The sequence below is a fragment of the Cydia splendana genome, chromosome 7, assembly GCF_910591565.1.
Source record: "Cydia splendana chromosome 7, ilCydSple1.2, whole genome shotgun sequence".
Lineage (NCBI taxonomy): Eukaryota > Metazoa > Arthropoda > Insecta > Lepidoptera > Tortricidae > Cydia > Cydia splendana.
Genome location: NC_085966.1, coordinates 12,921,105 through 12,945,464, shown reverse-complemented (window position 1 = coordinate 12,945,464; position 24,360 = coordinate 12,921,105). Strand labels below are relative to the sequence as shown.

The 24,360-nt window shown below is 37.4% G+C and overlaps 2 protein-coding genes across 2 annotated transcripts in view; both read right to left on the bottom strand.

Annotated features, from left to right (window-relative positions):
• Nucleotides 1-197: 197 nt before the first annotated feature.
• LOC134792178 (uncharacterized protein C15orf61) lies at nt 198-2,263 on the bottom strand. Its single transcript, XM_063763418.1, has 3 exons — nt 1,958-2,263; nt 1,268-1,451; nt 198-332 (listed from the first exon to the last, which is right to left on the bottom strand). Exons 1-3 carry the CDS (start codon nt 2,108-2,110, stop codon nt 205-207), a joined length of 465 nt encoding a protein of 154 aa, XP_063619488.1. The 5' UTR covers nt 2,111-2,263; the 3' UTR covers nt 198-204.
• A 4,992-nt stretch (nt 2,264-7,255) lies between these two features.
• LOC134792179 (nuclear factor NF-kappa-B p100 subunit) overlaps nt 7,256-24,360 on the bottom strand; it is a 36,648-nt gene continuing 19,543 nt past the window's right edge. Inside the window, exons 7-21 of the mRNA XM_063763419.1 lie at nt 22,016-22,127; nt 21,295-21,488; nt 20,411-20,457; nt 20,267-20,329; nt 18,795-19,014; nt 18,435-18,514; nt 18,223-18,351; nt 17,141-17,250; nt 13,579-13,754; nt 12,418-12,555; nt 11,642-11,844; nt 10,363-10,473; nt 9,951-10,103; nt 8,094-8,261; nt 7,256-7,450 (exon numbers count right to left, since the gene is read on the bottom strand). Of these exons, the coding sequence (XP_063619489.1) occupies nt 7,343-7,450; nt 8,094-8,261; nt 9,951-10,103; nt 10,363-10,473; nt 11,642-11,844; nt 12,418-12,555; nt 13,579-13,754; nt 17,141-17,250; nt 18,223-18,351; nt 18,435-18,514; nt 18,795-19,014; nt 20,267-20,329; nt 20,411-20,457; nt 21,295-21,488; nt 22,016-22,127 (2,012 nt within the window). The 3' untranslated portion in view covers nt 7,256-7,342. The remainder of the gene's footprint in view (nt 7,451-8,093; nt 8,262-9,950; nt 10,104-10,362; nt 10,474-11,641; nt 11,845-12,417; nt 12,556-13,578; nt 13,755-17,140; nt 17,251-18,222; nt 18,352-18,434; nt 18,515-18,794; nt 19,015-20,266; nt 20,330-20,410; nt 20,458-21,294; nt 21,489-22,015; nt 22,128-24,360) is intronic.

The following is a 24,360-nucleotide window of genomic DNA, read 5'->3' as shown; positions in this document are numbered from 1 at the left end:
AACTGATAACAATCAGTTGCTTGGACAGACGGTGGCCTACATCCATCCATACATGTATACATAGTCCTACATGTAATAGCCACATAATTTTAACCTTAAGCAGATGTACATATAAACATTAATTCAAAGTATTACTTACGTATATTTTAACTAATCAACAATAAATAAATCTACAATAATATGAGTATTACTCGTACTTGTTAGTCAGTGCAAGGAGCCTTTGTGTTCCGGCAGCAGGAAGTATATCGTAACGGGGCCCTTCGATGTGTGGACTGTTTCAGTATGGCGAATGAGCTGTGTTGCTGCTAGCCCATACAGGAGGCATGGAATGCCTGGAAACAAAGGAATATATCGTCAGGTGACAACCAAATCTCACGCAATAAAACAATTAAACAAAAATGAACCTTGTTTTGTTACTAGTACGGCTATAGTATGGCTCTGGTTGTAATTAGTGAGGTTTGGTGGTCACCCTGACCAAAGACCCTGACACTATGTATAAACTAGCTTCTGCTTGTGACTTTGTTTACGTCGGCTAAATAACTAGCCGGGTCCACACAGAGCGAACATACGCGCGAGGCAATTTTATCGCGCACAAAACGGCCAGTGTAGACGTGCCTCGCGTCGCTCGCGCGCTCTGTCAGGCATGGCTCACTCCGCGATTTCGTCGCTTTGCTACTGGTAGCTAAAAGTACATCCGTTCCACACCAATTTTGGTGGCTAGCCATAAGCCGCGCGTGGCGCTGTCGCCACCTAGCGGCCATATCTGTCCTGATCGTAACAGACGCGTTTTGTTAGAGAGTGAGTCTTCTGTACCTAGTACTATTATTTATTCTGTGGCTCTGTGTGGACCCGGCTACTAAATCGCTTTTAATTCAGTTTGGTCACTAATTAAAAGCGATTCAGATTTTCATTTCTGGATTTTTTTTCCCTAGGAGAATGACGAAGTTCTGGACACAGCTATAGATAGGTATAAATGATTGAATAATTTAAATGGCGGTAGTTCAACGGATGACAACTGGCTGGCTGGCAAAGAGCTGGTAGGAGCAGCTCAAGATTTAGACAATTGTAATATGTTTGCTACTCAGTATGGCCTACATAAGTTTTGAAAATGTGGACTTCCTTTATAATATATTTAAGATATTAACCCAAATAAACAACTTATTAATCTGGACACAACTACTAAAGTCTATTTTCAGTCAAATAATGCTGGAAATTCGGGAAAGTTCGCAATGTTCTCAAATCTCACAAAAAATAGGTAAGTACTTACCAAAATTGGCAACTTTGATAATTCTCATAAACTTGTCAGAAGCAGTGAGGTCCTCTACATGCCTCCGGGAGCAGTGGTACTTGATGTATGGGTAGCAACCAGTCCGTAGTATCTGGTAGTTGGACTTGCCCACTTTCCAGTTGAAGTTGGACATGCCAAACTGGTCATCCTTTACACTACTGTACTGAAATCAATTTATGATTTTGTTAAGGGAATGTATATCTATTTTAGGAATGTATAGTATTTCGTGGGTTCGAGAAAAACGTAAACTTGGTTTATAAATCTCTTGTATAAAGTTTTTAGATACCAACAGTAGATGGTGTCTGAGTAGTCAGAGCTGAGGTTTGAATGAAATATAAAGAAACTTTAAATTTGAAGCTTTTTTTTGTGAAAGTGGAATTTAATTTAAACCGGAATGCTAAAGTGAAATTCTATAAACACAGTGTTGTCGAAAACGATAAAGGATTACCAATGATAGCTTCTTAAATTATATATGTCACGGTAAAATTGTAAACACTCGTCAGTTTATAATATCGCTAGTTAAATTATAAACTGACGGTAGGGAGATTACAATCTAACCTAACCTCTATTATAAACTAACGGGTTCACAATCTTACGGTGTCATATACAATTACAAATTTCCTCAATAGAGACAAAAGAGTCAGAATTTAAGTTGTGGCCAGATTTTACCTTTACAAAGTAAGAGGTCCAAGGTGGTTCATTACACTGCACCAAATACGCCGTAAGAACTTCAGAAGCGTCTGGTTTTTGTTTAAATATCCGTAAAACTTGCAAGGCTACTAGTTTTTTCTTAAGTAATTGTTTTGCTGTGGTCAATAACATTTTTTCCTTAGAGATTAGTAACTTGAAATACTTGTGTTATTGTAAAACCTCTGAAGTAACCGGTGTTGAGCTAAAACCATTATTAGTTTGCAAAATAGAGATTAATATTACAATTGTTACGAAAGCTGAAAACATCAGCTGTTTTTGACATAAGACGGAGACACTGACAGTGACACTTGACACTGACAGCAGGCGTTTAGATACTGCTTGAAAGTTGGTTTCTAAAATTAGGAACTCAGTAGCAAAGAACATAATACTCACTAGGAGAAGAACGGTAACTCCATACAAAAAAATGTCCCCTTCCGTTTATACGTTTATACTAGTGGCGCCTTCGGTGTGTACCAATGGAACTAAAGTTGACAACCGGTTTAGCCTGGCGGGTCAATAATATATAGTCAATAATAGGTAGTAATTCTGTTGATAAACATATTTGTTATCTTCATATCACGAATTATATGAAAGATGCAAATATTACCCCTTGTTTGTGGTATTATCAATTGATTTAAATAAAAGGCATATTTATGTTTATAACATTGTAATATTTTATTTATTAAAAAATGTTTTACAAATAGAAATATTCACTGAAAATTAAACCCTGACAACTTAATAAAAAAATAGACATTAATAAAGCGCATTCACAAAGTTTTCAGTATAATACAAATAACTTTAGGCATGCCTACCTATTACACTTTACACACACAGATACACTAAACTTTACACACGGCATTTTACACAGATTTCCAACTTATATTCATACATTTCTTCACGGTTAATTAATACGCTTTTCAGATGCGTTATGACGCGGTTCCTTCTGAACCCACTAAAGCTGTGAATTTCACTCAAATATGTATCTTCAACAGCCGTTGCTCCGCATTTAGCACATTTTCTATGTGCATTGCTGTAATCTATGTAGAGATAGACTGTACAGACTTACAGAGTCCTAGATAAGTGGTAGTACCGCTACGTTGTATTTATTATATAAAGACTTCATAAATAAAATTTTCGTTATGAACTTTAACCCTCCGAGACTTTAACCACAGCAGTTGTTGGACAGAGTAATTCACAAATGTTTTTTTTTATTATGGTGGGTAGACGTACAAGTCTACCCTCCATATATTTTATGGACATTGATAAAGATAGTTGGAAGCAAATATTCATTATAAAACTTAATCGCGTGTAATTAAGTTTTAAGTGTTTTAAGTTCCGTTTTATGATTAATAATGTATAAAATTCGTGAAAATTTAATGAGTTGGGAGCAATGTTGCTGTAGAAAAATGTTTTTATTTTTATTACTGGCAACTTTTTCTAGGAGGCCAAAGCACACATAGAAGCGTCATGCGCATACATGCGCAATTATAAGAGGACATAACTTTCTTATAAATAGTAAGTGAACTGAGGGCCTACCGCGAACCACGTTTAACGTGTTGCCTCCCTGTCACACTTACGTACGAATTTATAAGTGCGACAAAGAGGCAACACTTCGGACGTGGTTCGCGGTAGGCCCTCAGGCCTCAGTAGACGAAGTACATATGTCTTTGATAGGTGCAAGTGTACCATAGATGGTAGGATCCTATAGATGTGCTATACGCGTGCGCCGTGAAGGACAGATATATAGTTGGTCAAACCAAATTCGTCAGTAAGTCCTCATTCACACGGGCGCGTTAAAAAAGCGTTGGAATGACACAAATAGATACATGTGTATTTATTCACACGACGGCGGTGGCGCTTTTAATCAAGCGTTGTTGGATTTTCGACTTTAAGCCTTGGTCGTTAAATCGAATTTAGAGTACGGACAGATTCAAGCGCTTTTTTAACGCGCGTTGTATAAGCGCCCGTGTGAATGAGGGCTAAATAATAACAAATGGGTGCTAGTACTAGTGTAAGACAAAGATAGTATGATTCTCTCTGTCTATGTTTGAAATGAGACCAAGGCCTATTGACTTCCTTGGAATGATGTGACCCTTCAAAATTGAACATGTGTGCGCCGTTCTCAAGCGCCTTCCAGACTATGCGCCTGAATCGCGGGCGAAGCCGCGAACGCGAGTGTCGCGTCGATTTCGCAGATTGTTCACGCCTTCGCGCCTTGTTCTCCGTTTTTTGTCGGTATTTCGGCCCGCGTCAAAGGAGACGCGAAGCGCGAACTTGCAAGACTCCACATTACACAATATTTTGGCTCCTCTGTGGCAAGATAAATATTAATTACATTATGATATATTATATTAAGCAGCTATATTATACGGTTTTACAATAAAACAAAATGGAAAAACAGCTAAATCACGTATGATGCCATAGATAACTAACAGTTAAACTCGATCAGCTGATGCTTTTCCGCCATATTGCCGCAAACCAAACTGCGAAATCGCCGTGAAGCGTGCGAGTGTGGAGTCATACGCCAACTTCGCGATGTTCGCTCCGCGACGTCGCGCCGCGATTCACGCACATAGTCTGGAGGGGGCTTCAGACGAGAGTACATAATTCCCCCGATGTACACTATTATATTGCTGTTCTTTCTATTTGCCCAGAAACAGAATACCGCATTCTTTTGCTGTCTGTACAATTACAAACTAAAAATGCACTTCTGTGAGGATTATACTGTCCATTTTTAGGGTTCCGTACCCAAATGGTAAAAACGGGACTCTATTATACTAAGACTCTGCTGTCCGTCCGTCTGTCACCAGGCTGTATCTCATGAACCGTGATAGCTAGGCAGTTGAAATTTTCACAGATGTATTTCTGTCGCCGCTATAACAACAAATACTAAAAAAGTACGGAACCCTCGGTGGGCGAGTCCGACTCTCACTTGTCCGGTTTTTTTTTACTGCAAGTGGCTGTATATATATTTCCTCCTAACGTTAAATCCTAATTGAACTTAGTCATATTGAATGTTAGCTATGAATTATTATAACTTATATGTATATTATTGGGGTTTGTAAGGCGATTTTCACATGGATGCGGATCCCCTCGCGGCTCCGGTGTCTCTATCTATACAGGGTGGTCAAAAAATAAGTGCACTCCCGTTGCCAGGGAGGTTTTGGGATTATACCGAGCAACTTTTACTATGGGACCAACCCCGAAATCGCGAAAAAAAAAATTTACTCGCCCATAGAAAATGAACCAGCCAAAAGGTATGAATACTGCATAATTATTGCCACGTGCATTGCATAACGCTTTCTCGCTCACACACCGGAGGGAGTGCGTATACACATCAGTGTGATAACCGCGTAAGAGTACAATTGAAACACCAATTAAAAATAACATCTTTATTTTTTAAAATAACAGAAATGCATTTTATTACTATTTTATTCTTATAATTACACATTAGATATATGTGTTGCCTATTCTATCCCATATTTTTGAACTATTGAACGCGACAGCGTTTATAGTCAATTATTTAAACGTCGTCATCGACTATTTTGTCAATAGGAATTAAAATATTTAATTATATAATTATACTTGATTTATCAACATCAAAATGTAAGCCACATAAAGCTTACGTATATTATCACGTTTCCTTACTACTTACTTAGCTCTTATAAAAAAAATGTGTTTTCAAACACAGCAGACCGAAATGCCTCTCTACACAATTTACTTATAATTACAATTGTTATAAAAGTAGGATGGCAGGCATATGCACCATTGATTCTTAATAATGATACCTACTGCTTACCTAAGTTTGGTTTGGTAATTTAAACATTGAAGTTACAAGTTACAAGTTACAAGTCGAAACAAATTAAATATGTTATTTTATAATACTTCAAACAATTGAAATAAGGGCGGTTGCACACGGTGCACGTCGTTTGCGCATGTTGAAACAACACTTGCGCAAGTAGCATGAATAGTGTAAATAACGGTAAGGGGCATGGCACACTGCGTCCGATTCACACGTCGCTCCGATATCATAGCGTTGTCTCGCTCAAACTTCGGAGCGACGTGCGAATCGGACGCAGTGTCATCTTCATCTCAAACATTTGTATTGTATTGACGGTATGAGTGTATATTTTTTAATTCTAATCGCTGGCCAATTAACGTTTTAATAATTTCAGCCTTAAAGAAATTACAAATGTGTAAATTGCTGCCCTGATATATTTTTCTCGTCTTTTTTACGTCAATATTATATATAATACGTCATTTTTATTCTCTAGCCATCAGTTAAAATGTTGATTTTTCAAAATAAAGATTCAAATTAGAATGGAATGCGAGTCCTTTTTATAGGTTTCTGGGTTGCTAGAGGTCATATTAACACTAAACTAATAACACATGGCACAGTTAACACTCCGCATGCATGAAAACGCTTCGCCTTCGATATACATTCATTCAATTCCTACCACAGAAATTTATTTGATACGGAAGAAAATTATTTTGATAAAAAATTTAACTAACAAGTAATTTATGTCTCAAATATTCTAAAAGTTATAAACAGTAAAAGAGTACAGTAATACAGCTAATTCGATTTAAATTTGGTGAACCTCTTGTGTTATGTCAACCAAAGCTTGAAGTATAGATACGCCTACAGTAAAGTTAACAAAAATAAAGTTATATAACTGTACTTTTTGGTACTCTTAACATTTGGTGAAGATAATTAATAGTATATAATAAAAAGGACTCTTAAAAAATACTAAAACAATAGGTAAACTAAATAACTATTGCTTAGGGTGGTATTCCACCTGTCCAATGTGTATTTTGTCTCACATTTTGCTTAATGAGAGAGTGAGACGAAATGACCTTGGATCAAGATATTGGACACTGGAATACCACCCTACCCAAATACCTACGACCAATAATTCAATTCAAATCAGATTCAAACCAAATGTATGTACCTATACCTGTACATTTAATGTGGGGACCTGTCATTTCAGTATATTCTAGAACAAAAAAAGTACGGAATGACAAGGAGAGTATTGTACATAACACATAATACTAGTCTTAAAATTAGGAATCTGTAACCGTCCGCCGACAGTCGCTTCGTCGCTTAACTGTCCGCCGATAGAACGTTTCGTCTGTAAGCGTTTCCACGACAGAACCTTTAGACTATCAACGATTCACCGACAGTACATTTCGTTTGTGAGTGTTTCGACGACAGAATCTTTAGACTATGAACGATTTGGCGACAGGACGCTTCGCTTGCGGTCTGGTTCTGTCGTGGAAACGCTTACAGACGAAACGTTCTATCGGCGGACAGTTAAGCGACGTAGCGACTGTCGGCGGACGCTTACAGATTCAAAATTAGAGTTCCTAGTCGAGACTGCTGGCTTTATCGCGAATAACTTTCGCCGCCTCCATCAGTCCCAGGTCTTCGAGTATCAGCATCAGAGACTTCGAGGTTATGATATCCTGGCATTCCTGTTCAAAACATATTGATATACAAAACTTGCTACTGTATGACGTTATTTATAAACGTTTGTGAAATCTAAAGAACCGTTGTTAATCATTTATCCCTATCCGTTATTTTGACATTTCTGTTTGTTAGAATGAGACAAAATTTAACAGAGGTTTTTTGAATAAGTAGGTAAAAATGTAAGACGATAGCTAGCCTAGTCGTGCGTCAAATCTCGGCTCGTATGTGTATGTACAAGTATCTTGGAACTATGTTGCTTTTTGGTGAAGGAAAACACCGAGAAAAACCGATGCTCTTCTACTCACTGTCTTCTAGATAAACATAATCAAACTAGTTTCGATTTCAAACCTGCATGATAATATTGATAATACTGGTTAGAATATCGAGCATGACTTGTATTAATGAGTTTAAAATCTCATAGAGTGTGTTAAGGGTTGGAGAATCAATAACGTTAAATTCTAAAATTGTATCCGTAATGACGGAGAAATATTAACTGAAAACTGGTATAAAATAAATAAATATCGTATGTATTCTTAGATCATACAGCAGCCGTGCACGCCAGACACGAGTTTCTTTTCTGAGTACACATTTTTGTTCAATTAAGGACCTTATCTCGTTGCCATAAGGTATACGTCAACTGCACAGTACCTGCAGCTGCGCCAGCAGGGTGCGGGTGGGGCTGGGCGTGTTCTCGTACCAGTTGGCGAGCGCGTCGTGCCGCAGCCGCGCCGCCAGCGCGCGCCACTCGCCCGACTTGTCCAGGACAGCGGCTAACTCAGAGCTGTACAGTGATAGGTCGCTCAGACATGACTCATCCTGTGGACAAAATACTAGTGTCAAAATCGTACAGTCTAAAACATTGGAATGTAGACTAAATACTAGTGTCCAAATCGTGCAGTCTAAAACATTGGAATGTAGACTAAATACTATTGTCAAAATCGTACAGTCTAAAACATTGGAATGTAGACTAAATACTATCAAAATCGTACAGTCTAAAACATTGGAATGTAGATTAAATGCTAGTGTCAAAATCGTACCGTCTAAAACATTGAAATGTAGACTAAATACTAGTGTCAAAATCGTACAGTCTAAAACATTGGAATGTAGTCTAAATACTAGTGTCAAAATCGTACAGTCTAAAACATTGGAATGTAGACTAAATACTAGTGTCAAAATCGTACAGTCTAAAACATTGGAATGTACACTAAATACTGTCAAAATCGTACAGTCTAAAACATGGGAATGTAAACTAAATATTAGTGTCAAAATCGTACCGTCTAAAACATTGGAATGTAGACTAAATACTGTCAAAATCGTACAGTCTAAAACATTGGAATGTAGACTAAATACTGTCAAAATCGTACAGTCTAAAACGTTGGAATGTAGACTAAATACTGTCAAAATCGTACAGTCAAAAACATTGGAATGTAGACTAAATACTAGTGTCAAAATCGTACAGTCTAAAACATTGGAATGTAGACTAAATACTAGTGTCAAAATCGTACAGTCTAAAACATTGGAATGTAGTCTAAATAATAGTGTCAAAATCGTACAGTCTAAAACATTGGAATGTAGACTAAATACTAGTGTCAAAATCGTACAGTCTCAAACATTGGAATGTAGACTAAATACTGTCAAAATCGTACAGTCTAAAACATGGGAATGTAAACTAAATATTAGTGTCAAAATCGTACCGTCTAAAACATTGGAATGTAGACTAAATACTGTCAAAATCGTACAGTCAAAAACATTGGAATGTAGACTAAATACTAGTGTCAAAATCGTACAGTCTAAAACATTGGAATGTAGACTAAATACTAGTGTCAAAATCGTACGGTCAAAAACATTGGAATGTAGACGAAATACTGTCAAAATCGTACAGTCAAAGGAAATAAACCGTAATGTCAGATCCGTACCATCATTACCAAACTTCATGAAATTATAAATGTCGCCGAGGCCCGAATTCTGACTCCTTTAAGACTGAAATGAGAAAATGCAAGTGTGTTTAAAGTATATCGCATACCCCCTCATCGGCCGAGTCGTCTAAGATTTGACGTCGGTGTCGCAGTCGAGCAGTGTCTTGTCGCGCAACAAGCAGTACCGTCTTTACCATAAGGGCACACTGGGCCCGTGCCCAGAGCCCCCATCCTCAGGGGGGCCCGAAGGACAGACATTAACAGTATATTTGATTGCCGCATAATAAATAGAAGATCATAGTAGAAAAATGTTAGTTTAATTAGCTTTCTCTACTTTCCAAAAGGGCCCCAAATTCTTATTTGCCCAGGGGCCCCAGCATAGTTTAAGACGGCCCTGGCGACAAGTGACTCTATTTCAAGTAGGTACAATCGCCTGCGCTCGCGGTGTTCCACCCTTAGGGCGATACTCGTTTGAACGCATTTGAACGCCTTGCAGGTAGCCAGGTAGCTGCTCGGTTGCAAGAATAAAGGCAATTTTCTCTTAACTAGAACACCGCGAGTGCAGGCGATTGTACATCTCACATCTCACCCCTTCATCGGCCGACTCGTATTCATCCTCCGGCTCAGACTTGACGTCGGTGTCGCAGTCGAGAAATTCTGCCAGCGCGGCGCGCAGCTCCAGTTTATCGCGTGATAAAATCCATGCGGACTCCGTATGAGGTTCGTTTTTGTAAGGATCCGCCTATAAACATAAATATTTGGTAAGAGCATAATAAATTCGGCGTTCAAGCCTCAGGGTGGGTGAACTATTGATTTAAATGAAATCTGGTATACCAATAGTTAGGTTTTTTTTCGTTATACATACTACGCACATGAAGACATGGGCAGAAGCTAAGTCCTTGAAAAAAATCTAGCCGTTTTATCATATTTCCGTTATTTACAGAAATAGGTAGAAAAATTTAAATGAAATAAATACCATAGTGGAAAAGATTAATAATTACCTTTCTGAGTATGAGCAATTTCATAAATTCGATGGTGTTTTCTCTGATTTCACCGCCGCATACGATTTGGAGGGCCGTGTAGCCACGGCTGTCCACAGCATCGATGTCACTCTGAAATTATTACAAACATAAGTTGGGTTAAAACTACTGGGGACAAAAACATTCAAAAACCATAGTTTAAAAATATGATTTTTCTTCATATTAATTAAGTAAAAATGGTGTATTATTTTTGAACGCCAAGCATATCGTGCGCGGCGCGTAATTGCGAACCTTATCGGAATGTTTTGATAACGGGGCTGGAGCCACGCGCGTCATTTGACGCCTTTGGCGGTCGAAATATAGTGTGATCAGGCAAAAATTTAACGGCACTCAAAAGCGTTGTGACCAACGAACTAGGTTGTGCCTGGCTCCGTGTTGGAGGAGTAATCTTATAGACTGTTGCTGTATACAGTAGTATCAAGTATACCTCGGCCATGTGCTCCAAGAGCACACTAGCGAGAGCCAAGCGGTGTCGTAAGCCGTGAGGTGCAGCGGCGTGCAGCCCTCCGCGTCGCGCGCGTTGTGATTCGCTCCGTGTTGGAGGAGTAATCTTATAGACTGTTGCTGTATACAGTAGTATCAAGTATACCTCGGCCATGTGCTCCAAGAGCACACTAGCGAGAGCCAAGCGGTGTCGTAAGCCGTGAGGTGCAGCGGCGTGCAGCCCTCCGCGTCGCGCGCGTTGTGATTCGCTCCGTGTTGGAGGAGTAATCTTATAGACTGTTGCTGTATACAGTAGTATCAAGTATACCTCGGATATGTGCTCCAAGAGCACACTAGCGAGAGCCAAGCGGTCGTCGTAAGCCGTGAGGTGCAGCGGCGTGCGGCCCTCCGCGTCGCGCGCGTTGTGACTGGCTCCGTGTTGTAGGAGTAATCTTATAAACTGTTGCTATATACAGTAGTATCAAGTATACCTCGGGCATGTGCTCCAAGAGCACACTAGCGAGAGCCAAGCGGTCGTCGTAAGCCGTGAGGTGGAGCGGCGTGCGGCCCTCCGCGTCGCGCGCGTTGTGACTGGCTCCGTGTTGTAGGAGTAATCTTATAAACTGTTGCTATATACAGTAGTATCAAGTATACCTCGGGCATGTGCTCCAAGAGCACACTAGCGAGAGCCAAGCGGTCGTCGTAAGCCGTGAGGTGCAGCGGCGTGCGGCCCTCCGCGTCGCGCGCGTTGTGACTCGCTCCGTGTTGGAGGAGTAATCTTATAGACTGTTGCTGTATACAGTAGTATCAAGTATACCTCGGGTATGTGCTCCAAGAGCACACTAGCGAGAGCCAAGCGGTCGTCGTAAGCCGTGAGGTGCAGCGGCGTGCGGCCCTCCGCGTCGCGCGCGTTGTGACTGGCTCCGTGTTGTAGGAGTAATCTTATGGAGTTCTTTGCTGCTTCGATGTCGGACGGCTCGATGCCTGGGACTACGGCTAAGTGGAGGGCCGTTTGTTTTTCTGTGGAATGGAAACTTTTGTTAGAACGTTTTGTCTATTTTGTGTTCGTATGTTTAACGATTCCAGCAGCAAGATAAACGAAGGTCAATAATAAATCCATTCAGTAATAATAAACTGATTTAGATAATTAGGTAGCAGTTTGTGAATCGATCGATTTTATTATGACTTTTCTGGTTACCTAATTCAAGTTACTATTTCTTTTTTTCGATTCGCTAAAGTAAGATTGTCTTATTTTTCGTCATGGTCGCTTACCATTAGGACCGTATTATATTAAGCTCGAAGTTACTGTTTTTCAAAATTACTGCAAGCCGGTAGTAATACCGGTAATAATAAATTCTAAGCAAGCAACATTCTTTGGTAATATTTATATTTGTCCTTTGGTCAACCGTATGAATAGATTTAGCTATTACTAGCTTTACGTAAGCGATCTAGTTACGTAAAAATAGATTTAGCTATTACTAGCTAAATCTATTCATACGGTTGACCAAAGGACAAATATAAATATTACCAAAGAATGTTGCTTGCTTAGACTTTTTGTGGGTGCAATAGACCAGAAAAGCTCCCAATTCTCACCTTTGTTGACGGCGTTAAGGTCGCACGGCACCTTGTTCTTCTTGATGGCGTATAGTAACGGCTGCATGCAGACGCCGCACTGAACGGCGTAATGTACGGCGTTGTTGCCATCCTGGTCGCCCAGCATCGGGTCGCCACCTGAACAAATTAGTATTGGTTAGTATTTACAACTTCCCAGTATTATAACTTAAGATGGACTCTGAAAATGTCATAAAAATAATTATAATTTATAATTAGAATAAAAATATTACTGTTTTTGTTTACCCAATGGAACGCTGGTGGAGAATATCTTGTTTTTTAGGGTTCCATACCTCAAAAGTAAAAAACGCTTATAGGATCACTCGTGCGTCTGTCTGTCTGTCCGTCTGTCACTCACAGCCCATTTTCTCCAAAAGTACTGGGAAATTTGATACACATATGTAAATTTGTGACCCAAAGACGGACATCTTACGTAAACAAATTAATTTTAAATATGGAGGTCACTTTTGGGGGGTAAATCAGAAAATTAAAAAATAAAGTTCTTTAAACTATATCGTGTTATAATGAAATCTTATCAAATGAAAGAGCTCATTTTGAGAATCACAAATATATATATTTTTAGTAATTTTAAAATAAATAGTTTAGAAGTTATTTAAGAAAATAGCCAAAAAATTACCACTCACACTACAGGGTCTAAAATTTAAAAAAAAATATACAAAATAGTTCTTTTCCTATAGATGACAGGAAAACCTATTAGAAATGTGCAGTCAAGCGTGAGTCGGACTAATTACTTAATTTTTGAACCGACCCCTACGGGTTTTTTAAGGCAATTCACTCGCGTTTCACATAATAAAAAATACATTTTTAACAATTGGGTAATGTACGGAACCCTTGGAACGCGAGTCCGACTCGCACTTGTCCGGTTTTTTTTTGTAAAATTGTGCAGTAATATAATATAAATTAAATCAATAAATAAAGTAGACAAGAATAAATACTTACGTAGGTACCGAAGGTGCATTTGAGTAACTTCGACAACGGGATAATTTATACTTTAGCAACTCGACCGCTACTGCAACGCTTACCGTAGATAGTGTTTCTAGTTTAGTAGATAGGTATTAGCGATTTTCAAAATTACCCCGCACCTTACCTACAAATATGTACGTTTGATAAATAATATCATACCGTTCGCTATGATGACGGCCACCAACTGCGGAAGGTCGTTGACGATGGCCAAGTGTAGAATCGTCTGCTCGAGATCATTGGCGAGATTTATGAGATGGTGCATTTTCATAGAGTGCAGTAATTTCACTATATATTCGAAACTAACTCTATTATTGCATAGGCTCATGTGGAGGAATCTGAAACAAACGTGTATAAAATATGTACTATAGTATCTTTAGGTATTTAAAAAAAAGTAAACAAACAATTTGTACATTTTCGAGTAGTTATAACATTTATTGGTTAACCAACCAAATACAAAACCGCCTGGAAGAGTTACTGAACGACCTTACTTTAACCTACACTATTTGATCACGCAATGTTATCACTAGGTAGATTTTGTTTAATTTTATTTAAATACCTAAAGATACAGAGTATAGGTTCGACCCGCAACTTCGTATGCGTGGAATGGTGATGATTGAAAAAAATCATCCTATGTTCGTCCCCGGGTCTCAAACTATCTTCATATCAAATTTCATCTAAATCTGTTCAGCAGTTTAAGCGTGATTAGGTAAGAAAAGTTACTTTCGCATTTACTTATCGAACGACCGAGCGAAGTTCTTACATTCGACTTGGATCACGCGGCTGGCTAGCGGCACGTCCCGGCATTTCGATGTTTTTAAGCTGAACTGTCAGAAGATAATTTGATACTCAAGAACTTAAGTAAATTTGTTCTAATTTAAATGAAATTGGGTAAACGTGTAGTTGAGGGCATTATATTTTAGTCATTAAATTATGAGCAGGCTCGATTAAGGGATTATTGAGGTAGAAGAGCTTAGAAGGCCAAAAAGCTGTTTGTGAGGGGCCTAGCTATTCTGGTCATTTTATTTGCAAAAAACATGGTCGAATTTAATATCAAATGAAAGTGCGCGGTTTGCACTTTTATAATATCGTTTTTAAATTTACCTTTTTGAAATAATTAGCAAGATAAAAATAAAATAATATAAACATAATATAGGTATTTGACATTTGACAGGAAATATTTCGGCTTAGCACAGATACAGTTTATTTTAATCTCTATGATTTCTATGATGACTTAAATCTAGGGGAGGGACAGTCGTATATAAAGCACTTTATTCGAAAAAATAGCGACATCTATATTACTTAACGCTAAACTTTTTTTTTAATATGGCTTCACTTTATTTCGTCAGAACGTCTTAAAGGTCTTGTATCTAAGGCATGAATCAAACAAAAAAACATCTGTTAGAACAGATTATTTATAGCCATCGTTGCCATGGAGGCGATTGTCACAAAAAAACAATTTTGTTAAATAAAACTCAAAATATTATAGCACCCCATTTATTGTCTGTACTACGACATAATTCAGATAAATAAAAATACTTTCAGTTTTACAATGTTAAAAGAAACAAAGTTTTCATACGCCATCACAGTTGCTGAGAACTTTATTACCATGGTATAATAATATACTCCGCCTGGTACTCCATTCCGAGATTCGCGTATGACCTAACTGACACGCGCCTACGTCATCATGCTGTTTACAGGTTCTCAAACTTTGAAATGTGGGAGAATTTTAACCAACGGTGAAAATTATTTTAACGGCATTAATTTTAAGTTATTCATTTAGAAACATATTAAAATAAAACAAATCTAATGTATTAAATTAAACTTTATTTATCTATACAAGACAAACGTTTAAAAAACTAATTCACAGTTACACATTAATTACCAAGCTTACGACGTGAAAAGTTTGGAAAACACTGCGACTGCTGACACTGAGCGAGAAGGAAATAACAATTAACACGCGTTCGACAAGGATGACGGTCAGGGCATGAAGTTATCTAGATCCGAATTGTCAAATGTGCACAGCGCTATCCTGTGTTGCCAGTAGTATAAACAGAATTACCCGAAAGTCTGAAATTTCTTTCGTGAATCGGAAGATATTGCTAACGAGTAATTAAAAATGACGTGTTATTGTAAAATTTAAGCTAAAATACATATAAATGAAAATTATAAAATTATAAAGAAATATTTTAACTTATTAACCATAGGTATAATGTACCCATGTAACATGTTATGTTGAAATAAAGTGGCAATGTTATTGTGACGTAGGCCCGTGTAACTCTGGGAATGGAAGACCATGTTTTATTAGACCATGTTTATTACCAAAAAATTAGAAAGATTATGGCGGGTAGATTCACAACCTGCTGCGTGTAATTGTGTTTCGTGGTCAATTGTGTGTTATTCCAGCCGTGTATGATAGGTAATTTATTTACATCAACAGTCAATTTAAAAGTATCTAATCTGTTTTCGTGTATTAATAAATATCCTGAAGCCTTTCTTCAAAGTTTTTTTACGTTCGCAACATACTTAGACGCTATTTATGCCTCTCCCCCCCCTGATATTGACGTTGATATTTCTGGTTAAGAATTACAGATGTCACTTCAAAATGGATGCAAAAAAGTTCCACGAGAGGGCTCTCTTTGTCCTATATATTATACATAGTATTTGCTTAAATCTATCAGTCAAGGGCTCCACAGACCTTGCAATAAATCCAAGCGATTTTTGATCCATTGCCGCCTATAGTGCGACATGAAATAGTAGAAATTGAATAAAATGGAACTCAAAAATGTCCATACTAAATTGTTGCCATGTGTAAGCATTTTACGTCAAAAATGTGACAGTTACGTAGAAAGTGGTGCTCTCATTTATTTTCTACTATTTTATGTCGCACTATACGATACCTAACCAGGTGCAACAAAGTCAAGTCAATCGCTCTATAATAATTTTTGGTTAACTGCGAGTTCTCAGTTCGGGGCGAACTACTAGTAATAATATAAATATATAGTAGGGACAGTAGGTAGATAGACAGCTAGTATGGTAAATACCAATTTTCATAGATAATTGAACGCTGTGCATTTGCGGCTCCACCGAAAGATTAATACTTGAGTGTTCTAAGACCAAGGAAAACAGCATTTGCGTTAGAGGCTGCAAATAAATTATACGTCATCGATTTTTGACACCCCCCCCCCCCCCCTAGTCATCCAAAAATCATGCTTCTAATGACCCTGTTTCCTCCTACGTCATGCTATGTCCAGACCCCCCCCCCTAATTTGAAACGACGTAATTTATGAATAGCCCCTTATATAAGATTTCAAAAAAGGCACACTTAAACTGTTTTTTGACAAGTTTTCACAGACAATAAAATATGACATTGACGCATCAAGGCGGTTTGTAAACAAGGGCCTACCGGGAAACAAGAAAATCGAAATTTAGTTATCTGCCTCTTTATCGCTCGAATATGCAAGAGTGATAGAGAGGTTAGATTTCAAATTTAGATTTTCTTCTTTCGCGGTAGACCCCCAGATTGTGATGTGATGGTGGGAGTGGCGCCCCCTACGCAGAGTTTCGCGTAATATTCCCTATTGACTAAACTTCTTAAAAGTTTGCCGACCCCTGGTAATGGCAGTCAAGCTCGCATTTAATATACCTACAATTTTGTCAGTTGTTTCATAGACAATTGGACTTACTGTCCCAACTTGTGAATAAAAAAGCAAGTTGTACTCACGTGTCTCCGTTGGAAAGGCGCATCGCAAACAGTCGCTCAAGTTTTTCTTTCACCACTGGCTTCTTGAAAGCAGACTTGTTCCGAATGTGTTCGCAGATCTCTCTTACTAACTGAAATATAAAACACTCTGTAGTAAATAAATAAATATTGGGGACATCTTACACAGATAAAAATACTTGTTGTATAGATAAATACATACTTATATACATAGGAAACAACCATGACTCAGGAACAAATATCTGTGTTCATCTCACAAATAAATGCCCACCGGGATTCGAACCCAGGACCATCGGCTTCGCAGACAGGGTCACTACCCACTAGGCCAGACCGGTCGTCATCAGTAGATATTAATAGCCACAAATCAAACTTTTGTTGAGTTCGTGTTTTGAAATCCCTCTTGGCCATCTCTCTGGGTTAGTATTTAAAACCATAGTTTTATAATATTTTAATATTATACTTCCGTTTTTTTAGCATTAGAAAGAACTCATCTAAAGTAAGCGTGCAGTTTTATCGGGCTCTTTCATTGTTAATAATAATGGAATTATCGTTTGTAGCCATGGTCAATACTTTTACCGCAAAAAAAATGCCCGATTTGGAACCACAAGCTTACTTCTTTGAAGTTCTTTCTAATGCTAAAAAACAACGAATTATAAACCAACATGCATCTTTTGGCTTCTATACGACAATACTAAGTAAGCATGCTAGTGCAACGTGTTATTTAAAGTTAGAATTATATAAGATGACATAATGATAATATAGCCGCGCGCGTTAGTTGACGGCTTTCACGCTCAAAGGGTTAAGAAATACTTAAAAGTCACGTCGGTCATCTTAAAAAAATCCAACTAAACAACATTAATTCCATCTGTGTCAATGATGTCTCTTGGATGACGAGACAGAATCACTAAACGAAATACACCCATAAACATAAAACTAAACACCAAAAACAATGCTTCGGAACGTGCAAGCAACCAAAAAGATTAAGTTATGGAAACCACTAATGCACATCCAAAAATCTCAGTCCGTTTAAGGTGTCCGGATGAAACAAGCTTCATTGCTTATTTCTTCCCGTTGTTTATATTTACTTTCTTAACCTCCAATCCGTGTTCGGGCGAGTAGACGGCGGTGTATTCGCTGGACTTGTCCATTATATTGTGGGTCTTTACTTGCGAACGGTCGCCTTGTTGTACTTGCGTTTTGCGTTGGAGTGTAGGCTGAAATGTGTATACATTATAAATATTGATCAAAGATAATTAGTGTAGTAAAAACACCACTGCATTTATATTGGTAAACTAACCTTTCCGCGTCCTGAGTCTGCTTCCAATCGGTCTTGCATGAACTCGGTCATTGATGGAGTCATGTACTGCTGGCAAAATGCTGTAAGCAACCGATTTTTTTGATTCAGAAAGAAAAAGTGAATAACAATTTTCAAATTGTTTTGATTGGATAGCTCGGGTTGGCGCAGTGTTATAGATGATACGTAAAAAAGATAGTATTTGCCGTGTGAAATTGTCTGATTGAGAGCGGGTCTACATGCGGCATCATGGGATTGGGTTACAGTGCACTTGCAAAAGGCTGTGACGCCTGTGACTTCGTTCTGTATATACATAACTTCTTTTTGACACCATATTATTTTTATTCTGGCTTGTGTACTAACCGGTGAAATCTTCCCTCTGTTCTGGTTCTAAATCAGCTCGCAGAAGGTTTGCAAACTCCGTAGAGTTTAAGCTAATCGTAGGCGGGTCTGCCTGTGGCATCATAGGGCTGACGGTACAGTGCAGTTGCAAAGGGTTTTGGCTTTGTTCTTGGTCACACGCCATCCCCATTAGTGCGTCGCCCAAGTCAGCGGTCGTTTGGGTTTCCATCATTACGGGTACCTAAAACAAATGTAGATAGTTTTAGGCGTCATTATGTTCCTTTAACGGGAATAAAGCCGCCATTTTTGAAGTGAAAACTTCTTTAGCGGCGCTGTGCACTTTTGTGATGGGGAAAAAATGTTAAACTCGCGACAGGTCACGTGACCTGATCGAAAAACTGTTACAATGTCATTGAGTTTTCACTTCTGCCGACACTCCCGGAGTGCTAGCCGTTGTTTTTTTTTACCAAGTCAAAGAATGATAAAGTTCATTTCAACATAATATAGTGGTGAATGATGAACTGATAAAAACACAAATCAAAATTTAATTTGTTTCTAAGCTTAATAGCATCGTTCGCAGACGTTTCTGCTTAATACTAAATTAATTTACAAATCAAAATATTTAATAAAATAATTTGGTTTGGTCGTTTTCCATAAATAGGGGTAATTATCGCATTTCAATATATGTACCTAGTAGTAGTAGTAGCAAAGATATATGTAACTTCGTATAAGATGAATAAAGTCTAAGAAAAAAAACGTGCCTCGGAAATCAAGAAAAAGTCATTCTCGGATAGATGCCACACACACCTTTAGCCTATACTCATACTCGGCTAGATGACGAGACGACACCGTTTCATATTTAACAATTTTAACACATAGATATCAGTGAATGAACATTAATCAAAATGATATAAAAATAATAAAATCATTTATACATATATATATATTTTTTTTGATAATTTTATACGTTTTCATTTTGAGTTTTAGTCGTGTGTCGAAAGATGGCAGTAAATTTACTGTGACTACAAAATTTACAATAACAGGACCTCTCTATACTATCTATTCTTTTTGGTAGTAGTAATCACTTTATTATACACAACACAGGTTTACATAATATTTACAGAAATAAAGGTACAAAGGCGAACTTATCCCTGTAAGGGATCTCTTCCAGCTAACCTTCGAGTTGATGAGGGGAGAATTCAAATTAGATAGACAAACTTACGGAATGCACAGTAACATTTTGAAAGTAAACTAACCAAAACGCCCAAAAGTAAATAAAATACATAAATAATATTACTTATAAAATAAAATACATGCTACATACATAAATACTACATACATGTTTCATTGTTTTTTGAGATATGGACTTGCAATTGTGTGATCAAACATTGTTAGTTATTGTTATTTTCGTAGAAAGCCAGTATGGTATCGATATAACCATAAATATATGTTAATTTATTTAGTGAAGTAAATATATTTTTGTTAATACTTACGGCATTAGGCATCATTAGGTGGTAAGTAAAATCGTTTTCTGGACTTGATTTTTGTGGTTGTTGCTAAAAATAAAGTTGAAACAAAAATAATTAAATATAAATTAAAAAACAAAAGTAATCATAACGTGTTCGTTTCGTACTTACATTTAACTCCATAACGGTGGCCGGTAAACCAATACTTTTTATTGATCCTATAACAAAGACAAAAAAATATCAATTATGTTTACGTATAACGTGGTGTGTAATCTCTATATGTGACCACAAAAGGTACCACATTGCCGGTTGTCAATAAGGTTGATTTCAAATTGAAGCTATACAAGGTGCTCACGAGGAATGCAAAAGATTTTAACCACGCATTTCTGAGGTCAAAAGAAGGAAAAAATAATAATATGAGTTTAGGTCAATTTCGCCAAAAAAAATATTTTTTTTGTTTTGTTTTCTTATGTATTTGTACATAAAAAGTAAATGTTATTAGTAAACTTGTCACTTAAAATGGAATTTTACTTTTTTTTTTTCGTAAAACCTAGTTTTTGCAAAGTGTTACTTGTCACTTTTTGACATCTATCAATAAGGATATTTAGACTACGTCCCATAGTAGCAACATCGCCATTAAAAAGGCGTATTACACTATGTAACAATAAAAACTTGTTTTTTTTTTAAATTGGTAATAACTCTGAAACTATGCGAATTTCAAAAAAGTTTATAGGGCATTTTTGTCTCTAAATATGATCAGGAATACGCTGTTAAAATTATTCGGTTTCCTCATGTTTCACCGTGTATAGAAATAGCGCCTTATTGACAATCGACAATACCCTTTTGGTTGAAAATGGCACATATATCGATTTTCAAAGGACCTCATTGCGTTATGGGTTTTTTTTTATATTGAGTGACAAAAGAAGGTATTTTATGGTATGAAAAGTAACTAAAGTTAGCCAACATCTACGCCATTTTCAACAACATTTTCGCTTCATCAAAGGAAGGAGTTTACACTATACTTTCCTACCGATATAAACTGGAGTCGGTGTTACCTAAAGAGCTAGTGCTGCTAAAGGAACCAAAAGGCGACTGCGTGTTGTACTTCCTCTTCTTGGTCTTGTTGGTGAGCGGGTCTGCCCGATACGTGAACTCCTTGGGGTCGCTGCAGCGGCCGTCGGAAGGCCTCACTAGCTCCACTGACACCTTCACGTCGGACGTTATCTCCTGGTTCTTGTACGCTGGTGTCCTGAACACAAAACATTTCGCAAGCGGTCTTCACATGCTCTTCCGGTGTGCGAGTGTGAGCAGGAGATTTTGTTGTGCTTCATACGTGCATATCGCTGTCTCGCTTACATACCAGAGTGGCTTGCGGATTAGCATCACTGTGATAAGCGAATTTTACTCTAGAGGCAAGCCAACTTTGCCAGTAAAAAACGTATGAAATTATCCGGATCTGGATCCGGATCCGCGGATCTTCCCATACATTTCGGATCCGTCGTGCAAACCCTACTCTTGACGCTTTTAAAAAGTTCATACATCGTAACAAAAGAAGCTGAATGTGAATAGTACACAACATAAAACCTATGCTAGGAAATAAAACGTACAAGCACTTTAATCAACGTTTGGTCATACCCCACAGTGCATATTTAAGTTGATCTTAATACTCCGGACAGCTATTTTTACACAGTCACTCAACTGTAATTTTTGCTTGAACTATGAGCTATGTTGCCTAGATGAGAAGGATCAGTTTTAAGGCCAACAACTGGCACTTACCTGAACACGATAGCGTATTGGTGGTGAACGTCACTCTGAAGAAAGTGCGCTTTGGCCGACCAAACCTCTTCATTATTTTCATTTCGCTCCACAAAGCGGATCTCGATGTTTTCTGGAAACAAAATCAATCATTTCAATAAGTTTAATAACAAAACTTCCGTAAGGCACATCGAGATTGCTCAACATGTTTCACTCCATATCGAGGAGCATCATCGGGAGCGCGCGTCGACGCAGATGATGCTCCTAAGTATGGAGTGAAACATGATTTAGACTTAAATATTTATTCTTCTAATATGAAATTACATTATAAATTATGCTAGACTAATCTACATGAATTTATATTATGATCGTCATTCATATTTACATAATATTATTTAATAGATACAAATCAAAAATGTCTTAAAAATAATAAAATAAACTTTACCACAGTCTCAAAGCTCGTCAGTCATAATTCAAAGAACCTAAGAGAAGATTGGAATTAGGGCTTCAAGTATCGAGACTACTTAACTTTTTTACAAAGTAGGAAATATAGGGTCCCTGGCGCAAAAAAGCTCTTTAAATGAAATGTACAAAAACTGACGTAGCAACGTGAGTCGTGTTGCGTGCGGAGAAGGTTGATATTTGATGGATAATTTTAGTAATTAAAATTGTTCATAACAGATAATTTCATCAAATTATAGAATTGACTAGAAAACATTTAGGACTCGTACTAGGTACCTAGTACCTAGGTACCTTACTTTATACATAAATATTGAAAGAAATCCTCTCCTCGGGTTTCTTTAAATATTTATAAAAAGGTATCTTTTAACTGTGTATAGTAAGGAAATTCTGTATTGGTCTGTTTGCTAAAAGCTACACTTAAATTGTTAAACCTATAAAAAATTAAAAACTGCAATATTAGAACAAACGTACGTGCCTTGTTTGTACACAAATGAGCTGTTTACATCATATTTTGTAATAATAGCAGTTCAATAAAATCCGCAATCCATAATCTACATTACGAGTTTTGCAGTATTGTCAGGCGTGGCTCACTCCGCGATTTCGTCGCTTTGCTACAGGTAGCTAAAAGTACATCCGTTCCACCCCAATTTTGGGGAAAGCCATAAGCCGCGCGTGGCGCTATCGCCACCTAGCGGCCATATCTGTGCTGATAGTAACAGACGCGTTTTGTTACTTTTGTTAGAGAGTGAGTCTTCCGTACCTAGTACTATTATTTATTTTGTGGTATTGTTTGGTTTACGAGTAACAACTAAATTAGTAATAAATATTATCATCAAATTAATCAGATCACTACAAAAACGAATTTATAATAAAACTCTAAAATGCTTCAGTACGGGAGCTTTTGGACTTAGGGCCTGTTTACACATTGATTAAATGTTTAGTGCGAGTTTAGTACACAATGTGCCTTTATTCACCTGGTGGGTGAAAGTGAATTACCGATTTAAAAAAAAGTCTAAGTCAGCGAGTAACGTTTCAATGTATATCGACCGTTTTTCTATAAAGAATCAAAATGTAATACCTACCTACTCTTTACTAAACATACCTTTGTAGGTATACTGCGGCTGAACTTGTGTTCAGTGTGATTTGTTAATTAATTCATATTAATCTTCAGATTAAGTCATTATATTATAAAATTTCTAAATTATTAATGAGAGATTAAATTATCAAATTGATAAATATTTTAAGGATTAAAGCTGGCAATCATTAACTAAATATTTTGATACCAATGAAATCAAATTAAAATATTAACATTCAATAGTTATTAGTTTTACAATGGGGCAAAGTTGTTGTTTATTGTTTAACTCCTCAAGCTAATATTGATACCCGAGCAAGTGAAAGATTCCAAAAGGTTCCAAAAGTGATTCGAAAAATGGAATATTGAGCGTCACCAGGGTTTCAAGGCACGAAAAGGTTAACGAAACTCAGAAACTGCTACCTAGGGAAACACAAAATCATCACTAAAAAGTCTATTCCACCAGCCACCATGAGGAAACAACTCAAAATTCGCTTTTAAATACATATGTACTTTGCCACCCTTGTGGATTTAAAGTGCAACTTTTTCATCAGTTTTTGACGAATAAAGAGAACCTTTACGAGCTGGTGTGGTGAAAAGTACTTTGCTAAGCTTAAAATATTGGTTTATGACAGTGCCATTAAATTACCGATCCCCATTTGTGTGAAGTCCGAGTGACAATAAGTCTTAAACCGTTTCGCAATAATGTATAAGTACTTTATTTGACATCTGGCCACTGCACGTGTCATCTTATGAATGAGTTATAATAATAACAATCACTACCATTCATTATCATTACCCTAATAGTTGCGTGGTTTTAAAAAGTGAACAC